Consider the following 22,165-nt stretch of genomic DNA (forward strand, 5'->3'; position numbering starts at 1 on the left):
TGCCAAATTTTGAACACCTAGATGACCAATTATCCAAATGAAATCTGTCCCTAGATGAGTCTAGATAATCAACATTTCATTATAGCAGCCTTTCAAGAAACATCAGTTTAAATCTTTGAGAAGTTTTCATTAAATTTCTCTTTATGATGATTCATATCAGTGAAAGAATAGAAATAAATAATGCAACAATTAATATGTGTGCAGACACCAAATCCATTCAACTCATTTTACAAGGTGCAAATTTAAACACAAGCAAGAAACTGAACAAGGTAAACATGAAGAGAATATTAATGACTGGATACAAATATTAATGTGATTTTGTGTATCTGTAGATAAATAGGAATTGTGTTAATATGTGTATTATGGATGGACAATCAATATTTGGTGTTTTACAGAACAGCAATAATTTGAGGGCTATATTGTACCCAGGCAAGTAAAAGGCCTTGCCCAAGGATGCCATCGTAACCAGTTTGGGATGATCAGTAGTGGGAAACACACACACACCATTTAGGTTACAAGACTGATGGGGGCCCCGAGTGGTCTAAAGCGCTGTCCGTTACAGATCACTGCCATCTCACCTCTGTCTGCATGGGTTCAAGTCTCGGATTCAGCCAATGTGAGAAAGCTTGCCAGCAGCTTCTCGTGGGTCGGTGGTTCTTTCCTGGGTTTTCCCGGATTCTTCCTCCACCATGTATAGCCTATCATGTGCTGAAAAATAGCGTTAAACACCACAACAACAACAAGACTGATGAATTAAATCACTGAGTCACTGTGACTCAAAAATCAATTATGTTGAAAAGACAATGACCTTGTTATTTAATGTTGGAATTTGAGCAAAATTTACATCTTTATGACAATGTAAAAACATTTCAAATGAAGATTAAGCACCCTTCAGCCATTTGTAAAGGACATTTAATGAGTTTCTTCTGTCTTGATTATAAATGTTAAATTAAGTTCAAGGCCAACACTATCCTGGGCATTCTGTTGTGTCTTAGGTCAAGTGAAATTAGTATATAAAACATTTTGTAAACAAAGTAATATTTCCTGTTATTTATATTAGTTTTGGGGAATCTGTTATCTGAGTGTTTAGTTGTGTTGAATTATAATTTGATAGAAAGTATTTATTGAAATTATTCATTGGAATTACAAAGTGCTCACTGACTTGAGACTAAAGCACTACTTTGGGATCAATGAGGACTCATTCAGAGTCATTCTGGATTACATCATTGAGGCACATTGGGACTATTGGAATTCATTTAGAACATTCAATACATTTGGACTTTTGATAGGACATTTAGGATTATTTGGGATTTAATTCACAATACTGTGTCTTTTGAATTTTCACTTTGTATTCTAGGAAGATAAATTGTTGAATTTTACAAAACTTGATTTTGTTTATTTCTGTTACTTAGTTTAAGACCATAGAGTTAGATTTTTAAAGAAAAGAACTTTCCTCAATGGTTATACTGGGTATTTGTATATTAGGTATTGTTAAAAGAACTTTCAATTCCCTTTATGTTGGTGTATTAATAATTACTGGTGCAGTGTGGATGACAGAGTATACAGCTTGGCCTTACTACAGATGTGCACCTTTCCAAAACACTGCTAGCTCTTCTTGGTCATTTTCACTTCCTAGATTTCAGAGGTAAATTGTAAAATAAAGAGCCAGTAACTTTCAGAAGCTGTTATTGTCTAGTCTGGCAAAATCCACTTTCCCTATTTTAATAACTGCTAAAGACAGTGTACTTTAGACTAATTCAGGGTGATTTATTTAGCATATGGGAGCAGTCATTTTGGTTAGCTGTGTGCTTATATCATGAACAATTTACACAGGTACAATATCCAAAGAAATTTCAGGCACAGTACATGAAAGCAACATAGAGGTATGCCAATATTCTCTTCACTGTGCATGTTGCAAATGCAAACAACTTCTTATACCTGTGACTCTCTCTGAAGTTGATAGTATCTGCAGAGCACTTGCATAAAGACCTGACTGGTCTATATCATTACTGTATGATTTAATTTTGATTGTATAGCTGAAACATTTAAGTCACAAACATTCATTTTCAATAATTCTCATTTTCCCCCACAGTACTCATTAGTAGCAAAGTCTCACACAAGCCCAGATCCCCACTCCCCCAAATGATGAAAAGTGTTATTTTAAAAATACACCAATTCTTTTTCTCAACATAGAAAACCATGTTATGCTGAACATGAAACTTGCCACAATTATTCCTAACTAATAAATTTTACAGTATGAAAATTTACAGAACAGTTGAGGTTCACGAAGGTCAAATGTCGAAGGTTATTCTTCTAAAACTAGACTATGGGAGAAAGTGAATTTATTTTGTCACCATTTTATATTTGATTTCATTACAAATGAATAAAAAGAAATATTTTCACTGAATATTTCATTCACTTAATGCAACAGGTTTTAATTTAAGTTGACTTAGCTTATTTTCATGCATAGCATAATGCTATGTAAAAAAAATTGAGAACATCATGATATGAAAACAAGAAAAATAATTGCACAAATGATCACATTTGTTTTAGATGGCACTCTACAGTTTTAATTTTGCATATGGTAAGATTTTTGAAGAAAAATAATTTCCTCCGATTCCTCACTGGCAATACTGGCTATTTAGACAAGCCTTTTTATATCTTGGATATTGTCAAAAGAACTTTTAATTTCCTTTAATTTGTTGTGTGATTGGTGTAGTATGGGTTATATAATATACAGCTTGGCCTTACTGCTTGGTCATATTCAAATCATAAAATAAAGGGCCCATAACATTTTTCTTTTCAATTAAAAACAAAAATGTATTTCATTCATTGCACTTTCAAAAGTTGTTATTGTCAGGTCTGGCAAAATTCACTTTCCCTATTTTAATAACTGCTCAAGATTGTGTACTTTAGACCACAGGGGCTCGTATCGTTGCTTACAATTTACCTGTCATACATGCACTATATAATAACTATAGTAATTATAAAATACATATATTAGACTAATTCCGGGTAATCATGCACAGGAAATTAGTTGGTGAGTGTATCATTAGTTTCGCTTGAATCAAGTGTCTGTGTGATCATTGGAGCACATGGGAGTAATCATTTTGGTAAGATGTGTGCTTCGGTCATGTACAATATCCAAAGAAATTTCAGCCACAGTACATGTAGGTAACATAACAGACGCCAACATTCTCTCCATTGTGCAAATAAGAACAATTTCACTTTACACTTGTCACGCTCTCAGAGGTTCATGACAAAATACCTGTAGAGCGCCTCTATTGGAGCTGTTTACCTTTCACGTGATACAATCACATGATCAAGCCGGCACGAGACAGTTTGTAGGGAAGAAACTTGCCGCACAGTACTGTATACAAATCTTCACAATGATAATGAAATATTTTATAGTTGTGCTTACGTGTCTTGCATTTATTGTTGACACGCGTAATGTTTTCCATTTTGAGATGAAAAAAGAAACTGAAACGGTAAATTACATATCCAGGATCCATTCATACATAGGGGATCGTTACAAATAAAATTAGGAGTTTCCGTCCATGAATCGAGGGCTGAGGGTCTAACATGTAACAGTGTTATATTGTTTAAGGTTTGATCCCAAGCTCTAGATTCATTGACGGAAACTCCTTTTTTTTAAAAAAAAAAAAGAGCCCCTTAGTTCTACATGTAAGACCTCGGCGCTGATATTTATGTTTTGGGCTTCTAAAACAAATAACATGTGATACGTCTTACATTGTAGGACTAAGAGCCCCTGTAATTTCATACACAAGGTGCTGTACGCAGACAATATATATATATATATATATATATATATATATATATATATATATCCAGTCAGTGGGTTTGGTGACGTTCGTTTATAATGCGCTGTATGAATTTTTGACGGGTGCAAGCTATTATATTTATTTTATTTAAATGCAAGTGTAGACATGTAGAATCCCTTCATATGTATGACTCCCTCCCCATAACCGCCACCACCATAACTGGTGGGTCATCTATCGACATAAAACGTTCGTTGTGGCCAGTAATGTTAGAGAATTATTTGTTAATTTACTTGAAAAATTGCATTCAGACTAAAAAATTCACTACTATTTCACCTATTGCGAGTACCTAGGTGTGTTTGGGGAAAGGCACTTGGTCACCTTTCCCTCCACATGGTATATAGCCATCAATGTGTTAAAAGTGACACTAAACATCAGCAGACCCACACTCACCCAAAAAAATAAAAAAATGTATTGCCACCAAAATTCTTGAGGGCACATCTTCAGCTGGGATAAAATTGTGTAGTGTGCCAAAATAGGTTTCAGGGGTAGAAAATCCCCAATTTCACATCAGAGTTCCTTATCAGACAATACAGACAATAAGACCTTTATTATATTCCAAGGATTTTCAGATTTGGCCGTAGAATTGGAATACACTTAGGGTTGGAATTTTTTTCAAATTTAAATAATATGATAACCCAAAAGGCTTTTATCAAATTTAGAGCATTGGATAACTGAGGCTGTTTGAATTTTGTTGTCCAGAGAAGGTAATTGAAAATATCTATTTTTTGCGGAGTACTTTGTGGGTATGTTTTGAATACAGTTATAGGCAGCCTGGTATACATTAAGATAGCCCAGATCCAATATTTTGGCCGCCTGGTATACATTAAGATAGCCCAGATCCAATATTTTGGCTGCCTGGTATACATTAAGATAGCCCAGATCCAATATTTTGACTGCCTGATATACATTAAGATAGCCCAGATCCAATATTTTGGCTGCCTGGTATACATTAAGATAGCCCAGATCCAATATTTTGACTGCCTGGTATACATTAAGATAGCCCCGATCCAATATTTTGACTGCCTGGTATACATTAAGATAGCCCAGATCCAATATTTTGACTGCCTGGTATAAATTAAGATAGCCCTGATCCAATATTTTGACTGCCTGGTATACATTAAGATAGCCCTGATCCAATATTTTGACTGCCTGGTATACATTAAGATAGCCCAGATCCAATATTTTGGCTGCCTAGGGCTCTGAGTACATAATTTTTGTGGAACCTGCATGTAGAAGAATGACCAGACCATGTCAATTTTGCCCGATTGGTTTCATGTTATTACCATCACTTTTGGGGAACCAACACAAACCTACATGGCAAACAAATTAAACAGTTTGACAATCAGTTTTTCAAAGCTGATTGCCTCAGAGGGACATGCCAAGAATATAAAACATTGATTTGCAAATTATAGAAAGATTTTTTTTTTAAAGTCTGATTTAAAACTTAAGGCAGAGATATAAGTTTTTATTTATTACAGATGTTTACTGGTAACCACACCAGTTGACCTTTCTGGACATCCATATATTTTTAGGTCATGTGTCATGGTGATGTGAAAACCAGTCTATAATCAGTTGTTTTATAGCAGCTCAGCACAACCAACTTAATACATATTGAGCTCTCATTTCCTTGATATATCCAATAAAGTGCTATTAAAACTAAACTCTAATGCAGTACCATTCTACATATTGATACTGATATTGATTCTACATATTGATACTAAATTTGCATGGTGCATCTTGGGACAAATTTATTTTGCATATTAAAAATGAGTTGTTGTTATCTACAATATTGTGTTTGTTTAAAACTGCATTAAAGGTACTGACTGATGACATATTTGGGGTGGGTGTAATTTGAGAGTCCCTACACCATCAACAACTTTGGTTTCAAATACCGTCCTTGCATCTTCAGATTCAAGGCATACATGCATAATGGATTTGAAACATGTCATTAATCCTTTAGACATGTTGCGATAGCTTGTCTAGGCTTTGTTTTCCAAATTAATTAGTCATTGTTTTATTCCTTTTCAGTTTCTGAATACTTAAGAATATAGGTAGTTTTTTTAAATGCCACAATCTTACATGCAAAAGAATTTGATCTCTTCCAGGTAAAGAGTGATTTCTTAAAAGAACTTGATCTCTTCCAGGTAAAGAGTGATTTCTTAAAAGAACTTGATCTCTTCCTGGTAAAGAGTGATTGCTTACCGTTTCACTGATGACTGATGCTATGACAGTTCACAGTGTAAACATCTGTTGACGGTATATCGTCAAAATAGGATTATAATCAATAAAGATTTTGTGTACAACATGGATGATTCTGCAATCTGAAGATATTGAAGAGCAAAGTTCAGAGTAAAACAGAAGCCATAACTCCATTCAAGTTTCAAACAATGTATTGACTCGCTGTAAATTTGGTTTTAGTTCAGTGGAAAACAATATTATTTAATGGCAACAATGGTTTGGACAGGACCTGTTGTGACTGACAGGCATGAATAACACTTTACATGCTCTTTCTAGAGATATGACAGGTTGATTATATAAACTGTTATCATTCATTCCACCTCAGCTATTTCAGTGAGACAAAACCTTGGGTGTATGCTGATGTAATTTACAGAAATCCATACAATTTGTTCACTGTAAATTTCTTTACAGAAAGGAACTGTAGTCTATTTTGACATCCTTCAAGTTAACTGTTACTTCAACAGTTGAATTGATTGTAGACATGATTGAGAAGTTGGATATGAAAAAAATAGTGTGAGGCAACTTCAAGGTCAATCCATGTTTTGAAAATAATGGTCCAATTGTCAGACATTTGCATATATTTAAAGTATGATCCATTGGATTAACCTTGAAGTTGTGAATGAATTATTTGAACAAGGGTGAATATGAACTAATCTGCCTTGAAGAACTCTGTGGTGTACAATATTCACAAATGATATGAATGGCACTCTCACACCCAATGCATACAAACACTTCACATCTACAGACATGTACATTTGGACTGTTATATCACAATAGCAGATTAACATGTGACAAGTAAAAATTCTGTACCAGGTTCTTTATATGATAGATGATACAGGTAAAGATTAAAGGGGAAACACACACATGCATGTGTATATGTTTGTCTTGGTAGATAATAATAATAATAATAATAATAATAAACATAATATGGATTTAGTTTAGTGCCTAATCTTTAGAAGCTCTAAGAGCTAAATATATTTATAACCAAGTCTGGCAAATCCATCCTTTCACTTTTGACAAAGTTTATTTGTATCCCTTGACTATGCAAAGATGTAGGTGTCTGACAATCTCCTAAACGGAGAATCAAAACTATAATAAATTTTCATGCACTCTTATTCAGCAGTATTTAGTGCAGCTGGCCTCATTTTCGTGGAAAGACTGTGGAGGGTCATCAGCTTTGATCAACTTCAAGAGTCTAAACATCAGGCCTGACCCTATCGTCACCCCAGGTGCCCTGTTTGTATCAGCAGAGATCAACTTCAAAACTGACATTGCATCTCCTCTGGTGGTAAGACAAAAAGAAACTGGCATGTTAATGTTTACATTGAGACTAGGCAAAACAAAAACAGAAATTTACATCCTGTATCCTAAGTCAATGTATAACAAACCAGAAGACTGGAGTGTACACAAACTGCATAGATCCAGATCAGTCAGTGCATTATGCAGTGGCACATCTGGGTTCCTGCAGTTTGCATTTGGATCCAACTTCTAAGAGAATATTTATGGTACTTACCAGCATAAGCTATGAAAAAGTTAGGATGGAGGTGATTGGGGCCTGTTTCCCTTACAGTTTTAGAATTTTAGACATCAGGTTTATTTGGTGAGTTCATCTCCATTTTTTTGTGCTACCCTTCTTAATCAGAGGATATAATTATCACTACAAACTTTAAATTTTCATTTGACAATAGTCTGAAAGCATATGCATTTGACAATAGTCTGAAAGCATTTGCATTTGACAATAGCTTGAAAGCTTCTGCATTTGACAATAGTTTGAAAGCATATGCATTTGACAGTAGTCTGAAAGCATTTGCATTTGACAATAGTCTGAAAGCATTTGCATTTTTATGTAAAAGCCCATTACAGTTTAAATACTACCTTTAATTGTATGTAAGTAGATTTTGCCCTGAATGTAAAGTTGTTTTTAAGTCTGTATTGTTGTCAAACTTAAAAGAATAAAATATGTATGCCTTTGATTCATATTTTAAAAAAATTGTCTGTATGTGTCACTTGCAAACATTTATAGAACTTGGACGATTCTGTTATGGCGAAGATTTTTCTTGGAAAGAAAACATAACTGAAACAAAGAAAGAGACATGCTAAAAATGCAAGAGATGCTATGTATATTTAATTTGTATTGTTTGTTGGCTTTTCTGCATGATTATATGTTATATATACAGCAGCTTCCTGCGATACGTAATTTGCAACACATGTAAACTCACATGTAGCATGATGTCCCACCCAGTCACATTATCCTGACACCAGGCTGACCAGTCCTAACACTAACCTCTTAATGCTGAGTGCCAAGCGAGGCAGCTGTTGCTACCATTTTTGTAAGTCTTTAATATGTCTCGGATGGGGGTTTGAAACCACAACCTCTCACATCCGAGGCAGACATTCTAACCACTTAGGCCACCAGACTTGTCACCTGTGCATTATATAATCATTTAATGCTGAATTCAACTTAATAAGACTGACATATTAACAGCAGATATTACTGAGTGAAGAAAATAGATTTCAGAATCCTCAGCTATCTATGTTTGATGGTTGAGGGAAAAGTCTTATTTCTCAAAAGTTGAGACATGGTTGTAAGAAAAATGATTTTGATGCTGTAAAGTCTTCCCTCAAAATGCCATGTAAGTCAGATCTAAGAGGAAAGACCCAGATATGCAATTCCATAATAATAAGACTTTATGCAGTTTGGTTAATACTTACCGGTGTAACAAGCAACATATGTGATGACAGATCTAGGTCTATGAAGTTTGTTAGGACTAATTAATGGAACAAGCAACATAGATCCAGATTTGACATAATAGAGTGGCAGATCTGGGTCAATTCAGTTTGTTAGGTCTAATCAATGGGATAAACATCATGGTATTTCTATGTACGTTGTAGTGATTAAACTTGATAAATGGATGCATCTCTATTACTACTGCATCATTTATACCAAAACAGTCACTGTGACCTACATCTCTATTACTACTGCATCTGATTCATTTATACAAAAACAGTCACTGTGACCTACATCTCTATTACTACTGCATCATTTATACAAAAAAGTCACTGTGACCTACATTTTATGCTTTGCCAACCATGAAATATATGTGTTTATGAGGGGCCCTGAGTGGTCTAAAGTGCTCTCCATTACGAATCACTGCCATCTCACCTCTGTCTGCGCTGGTTCGAGTCTCAGATTCAGCCAATGTGGGTATGTGAGAAAGCTTGCCAGTAGCTTCTCGTGGGTTGGTGGTTCTTTCAAGGGTTTTCCCTGGTTCTTCCTCCACCATTAATACTGGCCGTCATGTATAGCCTATTGTGTGCTGAAACATGGCGTTAAACCCCACATCAACAATTTGTGTTTATTATTACATTGTTTGTTTGATTCATGCCAGATGTATATACATTACCAGCTCCTCAGAAAATCCTTTGGGGCCCTCCATGGCCAGATGGTCTAAGGTGCTCACCTTCATGGATCACATGCATCTCATGTCCATCCATGTGAGTTCAAGTGTCAGCTCGACCAGCATAGGTATGTGAGAAAGGTTGCCAGTAGCTTTCCATCGGATGGTGGTTCATCATGGGTCTTTCAGGGCTCTTCCTCCACCTGGCAACTATGGCCTGTCTTGTGCTGAAAAATAGCATTAAGTCCCATAGAACCAAACCAGGTCACTTCTGACCAGTGCCATTGAAAATAGGTATAAAATGAGTTTATTCTATGGTAAACTTTCCTGTTAACGACAAAATATATTGCGATAGTATAACTGCTTATTATAAATGTTAACAAGACTAATATGAAAGTTTGCTGCAAGCTCTCCTTCCCTATAGTGGTTATAATTACTGATCCATAAGCAGTCTTATGTCACGCAAAGTGTACTTGAAGCTTATGACTTTCATCCAGTAAAATATGCCTTCTAGTGATACAGATTTTAAGATTAATGTTTAATTAACACAAAATAGCATTAATCTCATTATTATTAAATTATTGCCTGTACTTTGATATGACAATTATCACTGTTTCTTAATTTTCTTAAATTTTCAATATTATAATACCAAATATTTCACAGAAAATGAGGATTAGCAGTCTGATGACGTTACAGACTGGTGACTGGGAGACAACAATACATGCATGATGTTCTGAATTGTTGAGAGAGGAAAAAAAGGCATTTTTATTGGCACTCCTATTTTAGGGCTGGGACTAAAACCTTTTTTAAGGAAGGAGTCCTGGACTACAACTTTAAAAATCCCATTGAGAACCCGAACTACAGTTTGTACTTGCATCCATATCTTGCATTAACTAAATCCAGTCAGTAATTATGACACAGTATTAAGGGAAGATAAATTCATAGTGCCAGTAAAACAAAATACTTTTTGATATTTACTGCAAATGTGTCTTTCCACAGGGTGACTTGGCACTGTACAAGATGGTTGGGGGAGTATGGGACAAGTTCCCCTGTCTGGGTTTGATTGGATCTTGTCACTATAATGACCTGTGTCAGCTGCTGAGTTCTGTCCCCTGTCCAGATCCTATTGTCAAAGCAGGACTTGGATGCTCATGTCCATTTAAGAAGGTTTGTTATTCATTCTCTTGTTAGAAGAATGTGACATGAAGAATTTTTTTCACAGCACCATGAATATATTGATTAAGAATGTATTGATATGAAGAAAAGGAGTTGGAAAGTAATTTCTATTATCTAGTTAATACAGCATACATTCTATCTTGTAGTGCCAAAAAATGTCAATATTACTTTAAAACTTCTGAAAATTGTCTGTTTTATAACACACAATAAAAAATAGATAAATTGTCTTGGATAAAGTTCATGTTTAAATGTCAAATTAGCATTCAAATTCCAGCATTAGCTTCCAATTTCAAAATGATTGCTGCTGCACATAAATAGAGAAAATTAAAAATTTGTATCAGACCTTTATCACTTGATCTTTGATTACATCCAACGGCAGTGCTCATTCCAGAAATAGAAAATGTGTGGCCCAGAGGCAGGTAAAAAATAGGGGTCATTTAGAACAAATAGGGGTCGTAAATATCCTTACCTGTTTCTTGTTAATTCACAAAATCCCAACACATGTCAGTGTCAGCCTCACCTAGCAGGAGCCTTGCATACCAAGATTTGAATTCCTCATGCTTGAATAATGATTACCAGGAGCCTTGCATACCAAGATTTGAATTCCTCATGCAAGAATAACGAATACCAGATGCCTTGCATACCAAGATTTGAATTCCTCATGCTTGAATAATGATTACCAGGAGTCTTGCATACCAAGATTTGAATTCCTCATGCTTGAATGATGAATACCAGAAGCCTTGCATACCAAGATTTGAATTCCTTATGCTTGAGTAATGATTACCAGGAGCCTTGCATACCAAGATTTGAATTCCTCATGCTTGAATAATGATTACCATCTCGAATATATTTTGGACCTTTTGACTTCTTTCATACTCCCTTTGCATTGCTTTGGAGTGCAGCATTCCATTCTGTACTCTTGATCGTCAGCCACGTGTTCTCAGTTGGTACCCAACTTAATCAAAATAATTGAGACATTGTTGTCAGTAAGTGCAATTGATCATCTTGTGCTCCTTTGGCAGTGAGTGCACACTCTTCACAAGACAGCCTGGTGTGCACTCTCTTCAGCAAAACAGCCTGGAGTGCACTCTCTTCACAAGACAGCCCGGTGTGCACTCTCTTTAACGAAACAGCCTGGTGTGCACTCTCTTCAGCAAGACAGCCTGACACGAACTCTTATCAAAAAGACAGCCAGGTGTGCACTCTTCAGCAAGACAGCCTTGGTGCACTCTCTTTAGCAAGACAGCCTATGATACACTCTCTTCAGCAAGACAGCCTGATGTGTACCCTTTTCAGCAAGACAGACTGGGGTGCACTCTCATCAACAAGACAGCCTGGGGTGCACTCTTTTCAGCAAGACAGCCTGGGGTACACTCTCTTCAGTGAGATAGCCTGGGGCACACTTTCTTCAGCAAGATAGCCTGTGGTGCACTTTCTTCAGCAAGACAGCCTGGTGTGCACTCTCTTCATCATGACAGCCTGGTGTGCACTCCAGCAAAACAGCCTGAGGTGCACTCTCTTCAGTGAGATAGCCTGGGGCGCACTTTCTTCAGTGAGATAGCCTGGGGTGCACTCTCTTCAGCAAGACAGCCTGGTATGCGCCCTCTTCAGCAAGACAGCCTCGGTTGCACTTCTTCAGCAAGACAGCCTCAGTTGCACTTTCTTCAGCAAGTCAGCCTGGGTGCACTCTCTTCACAAGACAGCCTGGGATGCAGTCTCTTCAACAAAACAGCCTGGGGTGCACTCTCTTCAGCAAGACAGCCTGATGTGCACTCTTTCCAGCAAGACAGCCTGACATGAACTCTCTTCAGTAAGACAGCCTGTGATGCACTCTCGGCAACAAAACAGCCTGATGCGCACCATCTTCAGCAAGACAGCCTGGTATGCACTATCTTTATAAAGACAGCCTGGTGTGTGCTCTTTTCAGCAACACAGCCCAATATGCACTCTCTTCGTCAAGACAGCCTGACACGAACTCTTATCAATAAGACAGCTTGGTATGCACTCTTCAGCAAAACAGCCTATGTGCACTCTCTTCAGCAAGACAGCCTATGATGCACTCTCTTCAGCAAGACAGCCTGATGTGCACGCTTTTCAACAAGACAGTCTGGGGTGCACTCTCTTCAGCAAGACAGCCTGGGTGCACTCTTTTCAGCAAGACAGTCTGGGATGCACTCTTTTCAGCAAGACAGTCTGGGATGCACTCTATTCACAAGACAGCCTGGTGTGCACTCTCTTCAGCAAAACAGCCCGGGGTGCACTCTCTCACAAGACAGCCTGGTGTGTACTTTCTTCAGCAAGACAGCCTGATGTGCACTCTCTCCAGCAAGACAGCCTGACGTGCACTCTCTTCAGTAAGACAACCTGTGATGCACTCTCATCAGCAAGACAGCCTGGTGTCCACCATCTTCAACAAGACAGCCTGGTATGTATTGTCTTCAGAAAGACAGCCTGGTGTGTACTCTCTTCAGCAACACAGCCCAGTGTGCACTCTCTTCAGCAAGACAGCCTGACACGAACTCTTATCAATAAGATAGCATGGTGTGCACTCTTCAGTAAGACAGTCTGGATGCACTCTCTTCAGCAAGACAGCCTATGATGTACTCTCTTCAGCAAGACAGCCTGATGTGCATGCTTTTCAGCCATACAGCCTGGGGTGCACTCTCTTCAACAAGACAGCCTGGGATGCACTCTCTTCATCATGACAGCCTGGGGTGCACTCTCTTCAGTGAGATAGCCTGGGGCGGACTTTCTTCAGCAAGATAGCCTGTGGTGCACTTTCTTCAGCAAGACAGCCTGGTGTGCACTCTCTTCATCATGACAGCCTGGGGTGCACTCCAGCGAGACAGCCTGGGGTGCACTCTCTTCAGTGAGACAGCCTGGGGCACACTTTCTTCAGCAAAATAGCCTGGGGTGCACTTTCTTCAGTGAGATAGCCTGGGGTGCACTCTCTTCAGCAAGACAGCCTGGTGTGCGCTCTCTTCAGCAAGACAGCCTCGTTGCACTTCCTTCACAAAGACAGCCTGGGTTGCACTTTCTTCAGCAAGACAGCCTGGTTTGCATTTTTTTCAGCAAGTCAGCCTGGGTTGCACTCAATTCAAATTCATCCATGATCTTGTATCATTATTTGATTGGGTTTGTTATGCATTTAACTTGTGTGCCATAGAGGTAACTTTCTTTTTAAAGTTCCTTTGGACAAATAAGTGACTAAGTAAGTCACTTCTAATCAGGATTTATGCTTCCATGACCAACAACATTCAAGTCCTGGACACTGGGTACCAGTATTACGACTCTACTTTGACACCTTGAACACAACAGGGTACAAAAACAGACGGCTGCATTGGTGAAGAAGTTATTGAGAAACCTCAGAAAAATTATGAAAGGAATGGACATTGACAGAGAGAAGCGTCTGGGAGATGGTTGAATACTGATTTTACGATCGTGTAGGGACTAATTGATCATTGTATATTATTATTTACATTGTATATTTAAACTTTTTACTCAGAAAATGTATTAAAATATATGACTTCTTACTTAAAGTTGCACATTTCATAACATTCAGATTTGCAGTGACTGTCATTTTAGACAGAGTACTAAATTGAGGTTAAATTTACTAAACCGTTGATCATGTTTAGCAAATAGGGGCCAGTTGATTGTTTGGGGTATTTTTTTATACCAAAAAAATGTATCCATACCTACCAGGTTTGTGATTATATGTGTGCTGTAAAATGAGAAGGACTTTACCATGTGTTTTCATCAGTCTGTCTGACACACCTTAAGTTTTATTTAGGTCAGTTTTTAGGCACTATGCACGAGATCCAATTAACACAAACACATTTATGCCTGCAGTAGGCAATACATATTAGTATCACTTTATGATGGTATTTTCTTTGTTCTCAGTCGGATTGAATTAAAATTTAACGTTAAATATTTACTTCGAGCTCATTTTCTTCAGTACAAATTTATGTACAGACATGAAGCTGGGCATAGTCCAGTGTGTTATCTCCCCTTAGGATTAACACCACTGCTGCAGTACTGTAACCTCATGGAAAAATGCCACATGGAAAAAACCACTTTCTTTGAGAATTTTATGAACCTTAATTTGGCATATACTGTGGCCTTCTCTCCTTGGTGTGTACATGTTTTAGCAAAACAACTACCATTCTTATCGTAAATGCCTTACATTTTGTTAATCTAAATTTGTTACATTGCTATTTATTTAATATTTTGTACACATATTCTATGGTGTAATAGTTATTTTTGTCACCTTCAACACTTGTCGAGCATTACTTGCATTATTTTCTTTGCTTTTGACTCCAAATCCTCTTATAGAATAATGGTTCTTCCATAGTTACTTTATGTCAGTAAGCTATATGGTTATTGTTGCTTTTTATTTCCATCCACTACCTATTCATCAGAAATTATTGCCTCTGTTTTACAGTTTCAGCTGAAATTTCAGTTATGTGTGTATCTTAAAACTTTGATCACTTTGACAGCTTGGATTACTTGGATCACTTTGACATTGTGACTGTAAGCTATAGTGTGATATGGGTGTAACTGCAATGGGTGATGGGGATTCTATACAATGGTTCTATCTGACATAGTGACCGTAAGCTATATTGTGATATTGGTGTATCTGCAGTGGGTGATTGGGATTCTGTACCATTGTTCTATCTCACAGGGTGACTACAAACTTCCAGAGATGGAGTTTGATATAGATGCAGCTGCAGTTGGTGGTGGGGATTACCATGCCATAGCTAATGTGACATGCAGTGGCCAACAAGCAGGATGTCTGGACTTGTATGTCAGCTTTGGACTTTAGGTACATATTATATCTACATACCGCTGTTCAGTAATTTCTTGTAGTAAGAGCACATGCTATGTTTTTCTTATTGATTAGGTTACTCTTAATTATTTTCATATTTTTTCATTCTTCAACCATAAGTTGTATCATATGGTATGATCATTGATCTCCTGTCTTAATTCATTTGCACACAATGACTCGAGTTATCTCCTATTACCAAATTTTATATGTAGCTTGCATTTGGGGTAAGGAAGTAGCCTATTACAGGCACAAACAATAACAGTTGAAACCTGCTGTGACTAAAAAAGAAAAATGGTTTTCACACAATACCATTAGATCTGCATGACAAACATGGACCAGATTTTATAAATCACTGGGGACTAGGATGAAGCCTATAAACTTTGGTATCAGAAGTTCAAAGGTCACTGACTGAAAGATGAAAAATGGTTTATGCAATTAACTTCAGTTCTTCATTTTAGACCACTTCTGTGTGGGCTTGAGGATGTGAAATAGGACCTTTATGCCTTCTGCCTGTCGTAAGATGAAACTAATGAAGGCAATCTTTTTGCCTTGGTATGTGTCCCCCCCCCCATAATGCTGCAGCGGAGGTCTTTTTATTATCAACAAGTATAATTTAGTACACTATTCAACAAGATCCTAAAATAAATTATAGGACGTTCTCACCCAAATTTTTGTTCCACGCATGATTACAATTTTCTGCTCATTTTAATCCATCCTGAGTAAGTATATATTCCTTAACACACCTTAAGTTTCTTGATACATGTACCAGTTGATGTTCTGTAAAAATTAAAGTGGAAGATTAGGTAAACAGGTAAATAGTCTTATAAATATTGCATTTTTGTTGAACATGCTTATTTTCAGACTGAATTAAGAAGACTTTTCTATTCTAATCAATATCCATGATGATAATATCTTGTTTTCCCTCAAAGTGCCATTTCTGGCCTGCAAGTTGATTAATAATGTTTAATGGAATCATTTTGTGGTCATATGAACATATTTACAAACACTGCCTTTATTATCAGTGAATCATCAATATTACATTCTGTCAGCTTTTTCCCCATTCATGTTAGGAATAATGAAAACGATCCTTTTTAATAAACATTTACTCTTATATAAAAATGGAGAAAGAAGGTGGGGAATTTGTTCCCCTTAAATATATCCCAATTTCCCAGAATCTGCATTCCACTACTAACCAGTAATGGGGATTAGCCTGACAGTGTGTTTGCTTTCATTTTATAGTGTCAGTCTATATATAGTACATAAAAGGTATATGCATTTTTTTAAATCTGAAATTTATTTTTTAAAATATTGTGCAAGAAAATATGTTTAGAGCAAATGTTAATTTTTAAAATGTTTCTCTTTGTTCCAGATTGGATCCCAACAGAACACATTTGAAAAAAGTCAAAGGATATCTGTAGTCTCCCCAATTATTTCTACCCACTCACCTTTAAAAAAAACCAAAAAGTTTAAATGAGATTTTAAAAAAAAGCACAGAACTTAGTTAATTGATTTATAATTTCAAACCTGATTATGACGGGGGTGGGGGCTAACACTATCATCTGCGGATTTCATACCAGACAGAAGTTTTCATTGTAGAAGACAAACCTGCTTGCCAGTCATTACTGGTTTCTGTCTTGCATGATTCAGTGTTTTTCTCACAGATTCAAATGGAAGGTTGAGCTGAATCATTTTGTACCTATTGCTAACTTTGTGTACATTTTTGTACCTATTGCTAACTTTGTGTACATTTTGTACCTATTGCTAACTTTGTGTACATTTTGTACCTATTGCTAACTTTGTGTACATTTTTTGTACCTATTGCTAACTTTGTGTACATTTTCTACCCATGTATAGATTTTCATGATTTTATATTTAACACATGTGGTCGTGATTTTCTATCCTATCATTGTGTCATGAAAAAAAACAAATATATCGTTAGGATTTTAACATGTCTTAACACATTAATTTGTTAGAGATAATTACTCCACATAAGAATTGTGCAATTTATTGCTCCTTATGCATTATAATAAATGCCCTTAAAAAACAACTTGCTGTACAGTCGATTTTAGCTCCTTTTCATGTGGATGAGTTGTTTATCCATTGTTGCCCTACATTGGATTTTAACCCCATTTTCAAGTGGACAAGTTGTTTGTTAACCCCTTTTTCATGTGGACAAGTTGTTTGTCCACTGTTGCTCAACAGTTGATTTTAGCCTCTTTTCATGGGGACAAGTTGTTTTTCCACTGTTGCTCTATGATTGATTTTAGCCTTTTTTCATGTGGACAAGTTGTTTGTCCACTGTTGCTCTACAATCGATTTTAACCCCTTTTCATGTGGACAAGTCGTTTGTCCACTGCTGCATGCCAAGTAATTTTTGATAGGTTTCACACATCTGTCGGGTTCTGCAGAATGCTTAAGTGGGCTTAAGTTGTTGATCCATTTTATGCTGCAGTGGTTTTTAAACATTTTCTTCATGCAGGTAGGATGTCATTATCACACAATGTATGCAACAACTGTGACCATAAACATTTTCTTCATGCAGGTAGGATGTCATTATCACACAATGTATGCAACAACTGTGACCATAAACATTTTCTTCATGCAGGTAGGATGTCATTATCACACAATGTATGTAACAATTGTGACCATAAACATTTTCTTCATGCAGGTAGGATGTCATTATCACACAGTGTATGCAACAACTGTGACCATAAACATTTTCTTTATGCAGGTAGGATGTCATTATCACACAGTGTATGTAACAACTGTGACCATTAACATTTTCTTCATGCAGGTAGGATGTCATTATCACACAGTGTATGTAACAGTTGTGACCATAAACATTTTCTTCATGCAGGTAGGATGTCATTATCACACAGTGTATGCAACAACTGTGACCATAAACATTTTCTTTATGCAGGTAGGATGTCATTATCACACAGTGTATGTAACAACTGTGACCATAAACATTTTCTTAATGCAGGTAGGATGCCATTATCACACAGTGTATGTAACAACTGTGACCATAAACATTTTCTTCATGCAGGTAGGATGTCATTATCACACAGTGTATGTAACACCTGTGACCATTAACATTTTCTTCATGCAGGTAGGATGTCATTATCACATAATGTATGCAACAACTGTGACCATAAGAAGAGTATAAAATGTATTCCTTTGATATTCCAGACACCTGTGTCCAATTGGTCTAATGCTTAGGTCTGAGGTGGTTAACTTGGAATCTGACATCAGTAGGCTCAAGCTCAAAATAAAAGTAAAGGTTTTATTTAAGTCCTACAATCCAGAAAACTATTAAAGATTAACAACAACACTATCTTCTCAGAGATCTGATTGTGTACAGTTAAAAATAGAAACTAGTTCTTTTATGAAGGACTAGGTCAAAATTTGTTAGCAGTAACATTACTTGTGTAAAAATAGTTAAAATTCCATCTTCTTGTAGAAATTATGCCCATAGCTGTAGGCACATGATGCAGATGTTCAAATAAAATGTACTTTGTCTAGCATGTGCATTTTTATTTGTGAGGATATTGTAGTGAATAATGCTTTCAGATAAAATGTACTTTGTCTAGCATGTGCATTTTTATTTGTGAGGATATTATAGTGAATAATGCTTTGGGTTCTTTCTTGTGATATTTGTAGATCCTCAAAATAAAAATATGTACTTTTTAGCAAAGTGCCCTTTTAAGTAAAACATCAGTTGTCTAACCTGGATTTGATTTACAGCCACTGATTTTGATATATTTTTCCTGCAAGTAAAAACATTGAGAATTCTCTACGAATCCAGCTGCAAACAACAAAGACCCTGATCTGCCATTGCAAAATGCACTTGCAGATCTGAGTTAATGTTGTTTGTTCAACTGATTACTCCTAAGAAGGTGCATAGACCCAGATCTGCTGGCATATTGTGATGGCAGATTTGGGCCTATTCAGTATACGGTTGGATATGATTTGAATGCAAGAATATACGGTAAGAAAATTTACTGGATAATGTACAATTTATTATTATAAAACAACACAAAATTTATGCACATTATGGACTCAACTCACCTGAATTTAAATTTACTAAAGTCACAGCCATACTAATTCCTGACTGTAGATAATGAATATTACTGATCCTTATAAATAATGTATTTTACACTATAAACGTTTTTGAAAGAGTGAATAGAAGTTCTTCATATTTCAAACTGCAGGATGTGTATTGATATGTATGTGTACCCATGCTATATTTGTGAGTACATACATACCCATTTGCATATTTAAATGTAAATGTATACTCATGTTCATATTTATATGTATATGCATACTCATGTTCATATTTATATGTACATGCATACCCATGTTCATATTTTTATGTACATGCATGCTCATGTTCATTTATATGTACATGCATACTCATGTTCATATTTATATGTACATGCATACCCATGTTCGTATTTTTATGTACATGCATACTCATGTTCATATTTATATGTACATGCATACTCATGTTCATATTTTTATGTACATGCATACCCATGTTCATATTTTTATGTACATGCATACTCGTTTATATGTACATGCATACTCATGTTCATATTTTTATGTATGTGCAGACCTTTGCAGGTATTTATGTGTACATGCAGACATGTTCATATTTTGTTGACATCTGTTTTATACACAAAAATCATTCCTTCAGATATTTTTTTAGATCTACCCGAGTGTACACTTTATTGCATAGTTGCTATACATAGGTCTTTACTTAAATGAATCTGTTTTCATCTTTTTTATACCATACACACTTCATGAAGATTTCCAGTTTTGTTTATTTTTTATTTATTGCTCTTTGTACCTTCTTTTAGTAGGTCTGATCTTGTAATAGAAATGCGACAAAAAGATCTCGTAAAATTTGGAGTAATTGTGAAAGGTTTTTAGTGGTAGACATCTTTATCTACAGCACACACACTATTCAACTGTGGATTCTTGCATGTTGGACCTTGGTTAATAGCTTTCTAAAATTTTGTTGTGGTTAGTCTGTTTGCTGTTGACTTATCAGTTTGAACAAATGTATTACTCTATGATGCCTAAATAATTTCAGTCATTTTCAACAAGTTCTCTCTAAGGTACAAGGTATTGCTTTAATTTTTATGCGGCACAAAGAAATGCTGTTTTAAATTAGTTTTGAGGATCCACACCTTGATCGTTTACCATTAAGATTTACCGGCTTTTTACCTCACAACTGTGTCATCAACTTACAGTTCATGAATCAGAGTAAAATTACTGAGTGAAAAGATGAAACACTAGATTGTAATTTTAAAACGCCAGACATGCCATATCCTTCTTGATACATAAAGCTACTCTATAAGATACGCTACCCTTTTTTCCAAACAAGAAACTGCTTTCCTTTGGCTTGTCTGTAGCCAATAATAATTTGATCCAAATTTTTTTTACTCATGTTGATCACCAAGTCTGTACTCCAAATTGTGTTTTGCATATGATATTCCAGAACAGACAACTTAAAAAACAAACCGACCCTACACTTTGTTGTTCACTGAGACTTGACCATTGCATGTCAATACACAGGTACAATTTTATGGGCAAAATTACATTTACACATGCAATGCTTGGTTCCCAGAGGCTGGTGAGGTGTTTTTTTCCCCTTTGACTAGATCACAATAAAGAGCTGCATGGTACGAAACGATCTATTCATGAAGTACACTTGAACTAACATGCCCTCCTCCTATTTACATGCACTAGGCGTCTGTTAGGCAGAATATGGCACTGTTATTCCAATTGCATTTATTCAAAATTATTACTGTAAATGCGTATATCCTGGAGTTTCTTATTTTGACATTGATGTACCCTTTATATCTCATTTATGGTTTATTTTTAAGTTTTCTTATTATTTGGATAAGAATAAAGAAATATTAACCTTGTAATTGTCACTTTTCTTTTCAATTATTTTTTTACCTTGAGAAAGGAAAGAAATATACCTTACACTGCGTGTAGTTTCTGTTTTTGGAATAATACTTTCCAACAGATGCTTTCGTTAGCTCAGTTTCAGTCCTTGTTGCTGCCATATTTAAGGGTTTGGGGTTAGAAATCAAGAATTTGTATGCCCCACCACTGTAGTTGAAGGGGAATGTAGTGTCATCTTTTTCCATCTGTTCTTCCATCTATCACATCTTGGTTAAGGCATGCAGTTCGGTCATTTCACGCACTGTGGTGGGGCATCTGTGTGCCATGAACACAGTTCAGTGCAGATTAAACCTGATGTTGGAGTTATCAATATGGTCAGTTTCTCAGATACATTTGGCCATCGAGTCATATTGCTCTATACATCAGTTTACCAAAACCTCAGGCTCAACATGTACACCAATGCCAGCTTTTTTTTGTTTGCTCACCTGACCAATAGGCAATGTGAGATTATGAATCCCAGTGAACTATGTGTTGTCGAGAATGTTATTCATTGTGATTCATCCATCAAGATTGGCCATTTTCAACTTCAGTTTCAACCTAATTCGGCAGAGAGCATTGCAGCATAAAAACCTTACAATCTGCTGTCAGATAATATGACCTGTAACAATCATCGAGATGTGACAAAGATATTCAAAATAAAGACACAATCATGCCTTTTTCTCTAACCAACTAACAGAATTTAGACAAATATTTACAACATGTAATAAACC

General features: G+C 36.2%; 1 protein-coding gene across 4 annotated transcripts; it reads left to right on the top strand.

The window, feature by feature from the left end:
- The first annotated feature begins 3,080 nt into the window (after positions 1-3,080).
- On the top strand, positions 3,081-21,415 carry LOC149800242 (ganglioside GM2 activator-like). 4 transcript variants are annotated; one of them, XM_089959818.1, is made up of 5 exons: positions 3,081-3,113; positions 7,201-7,368; positions 10,478-10,645; positions 15,336-15,476; positions 16,849-21,415. In XM_089959818.1, exons 1-4 carry the CDS (start codon positions 3,096-3,098, stop codon positions 15,474-15,476), a joined length of 495 nt encoding a protein of 164 aa, XP_089815944.1. In that variant the 5' UTR covers positions 3,081-3,095; the 3' UTR covers positions 16,849-21,415. The 4 variants fall into 4 exon arrangements, with proteins under 4 accessions (XP_089815944.1, XP_089815945.1, XP_089815943.1 ...); XM_089959819.1 differs by having other exon boundaries at positions 7,204-7,368; XM_089959817.1 differs by lacking the exon at positions 3,081-3,113 and adding an exon at positions 3,310-3,488 and having other exon boundaries at positions 7,204-7,368.
- Positions 21,416-22,165: the final 750 nt, after the last annotated feature.

This window comes from Sinohyriopsis cumingii, chromosome 5, assembly GCF_028554795.1.
Source record: "Sinohyriopsis cumingii isolate HCF-2022 chromosome 5, ASM2855479v2, whole genome shotgun sequence".
In the NCBI taxonomy this organism is placed as follows: domain Eukaryota; kingdom Metazoa; phylum Mollusca; class Bivalvia; order Unionida; family Unionidae; genus Sinohyriopsis; species Sinohyriopsis cumingii.

Coding starts and splice junctions, on each gene's coding strand:
- LOC149800242 (XM_089959816.1), top strand. CDS start 3,390: ATGATAATGAAATATTTTATAGTTGTGCTTACGTGTCTTGCATTTATT. Junction 3,489..7,200: donor TGAAAAAAGAAACTGAAACG/GTAAATTACATA, acceptor ACTCTTATTCAG/CAGTATTTAGTGCAGCTGGC. Junction 7,369..10,477: donor ACATTGCATCTCCTCTGGTG/GTAAGACAAAAA, acceptor GTCTTTCCACAG/GGTGACTTGGCACTGTACAA.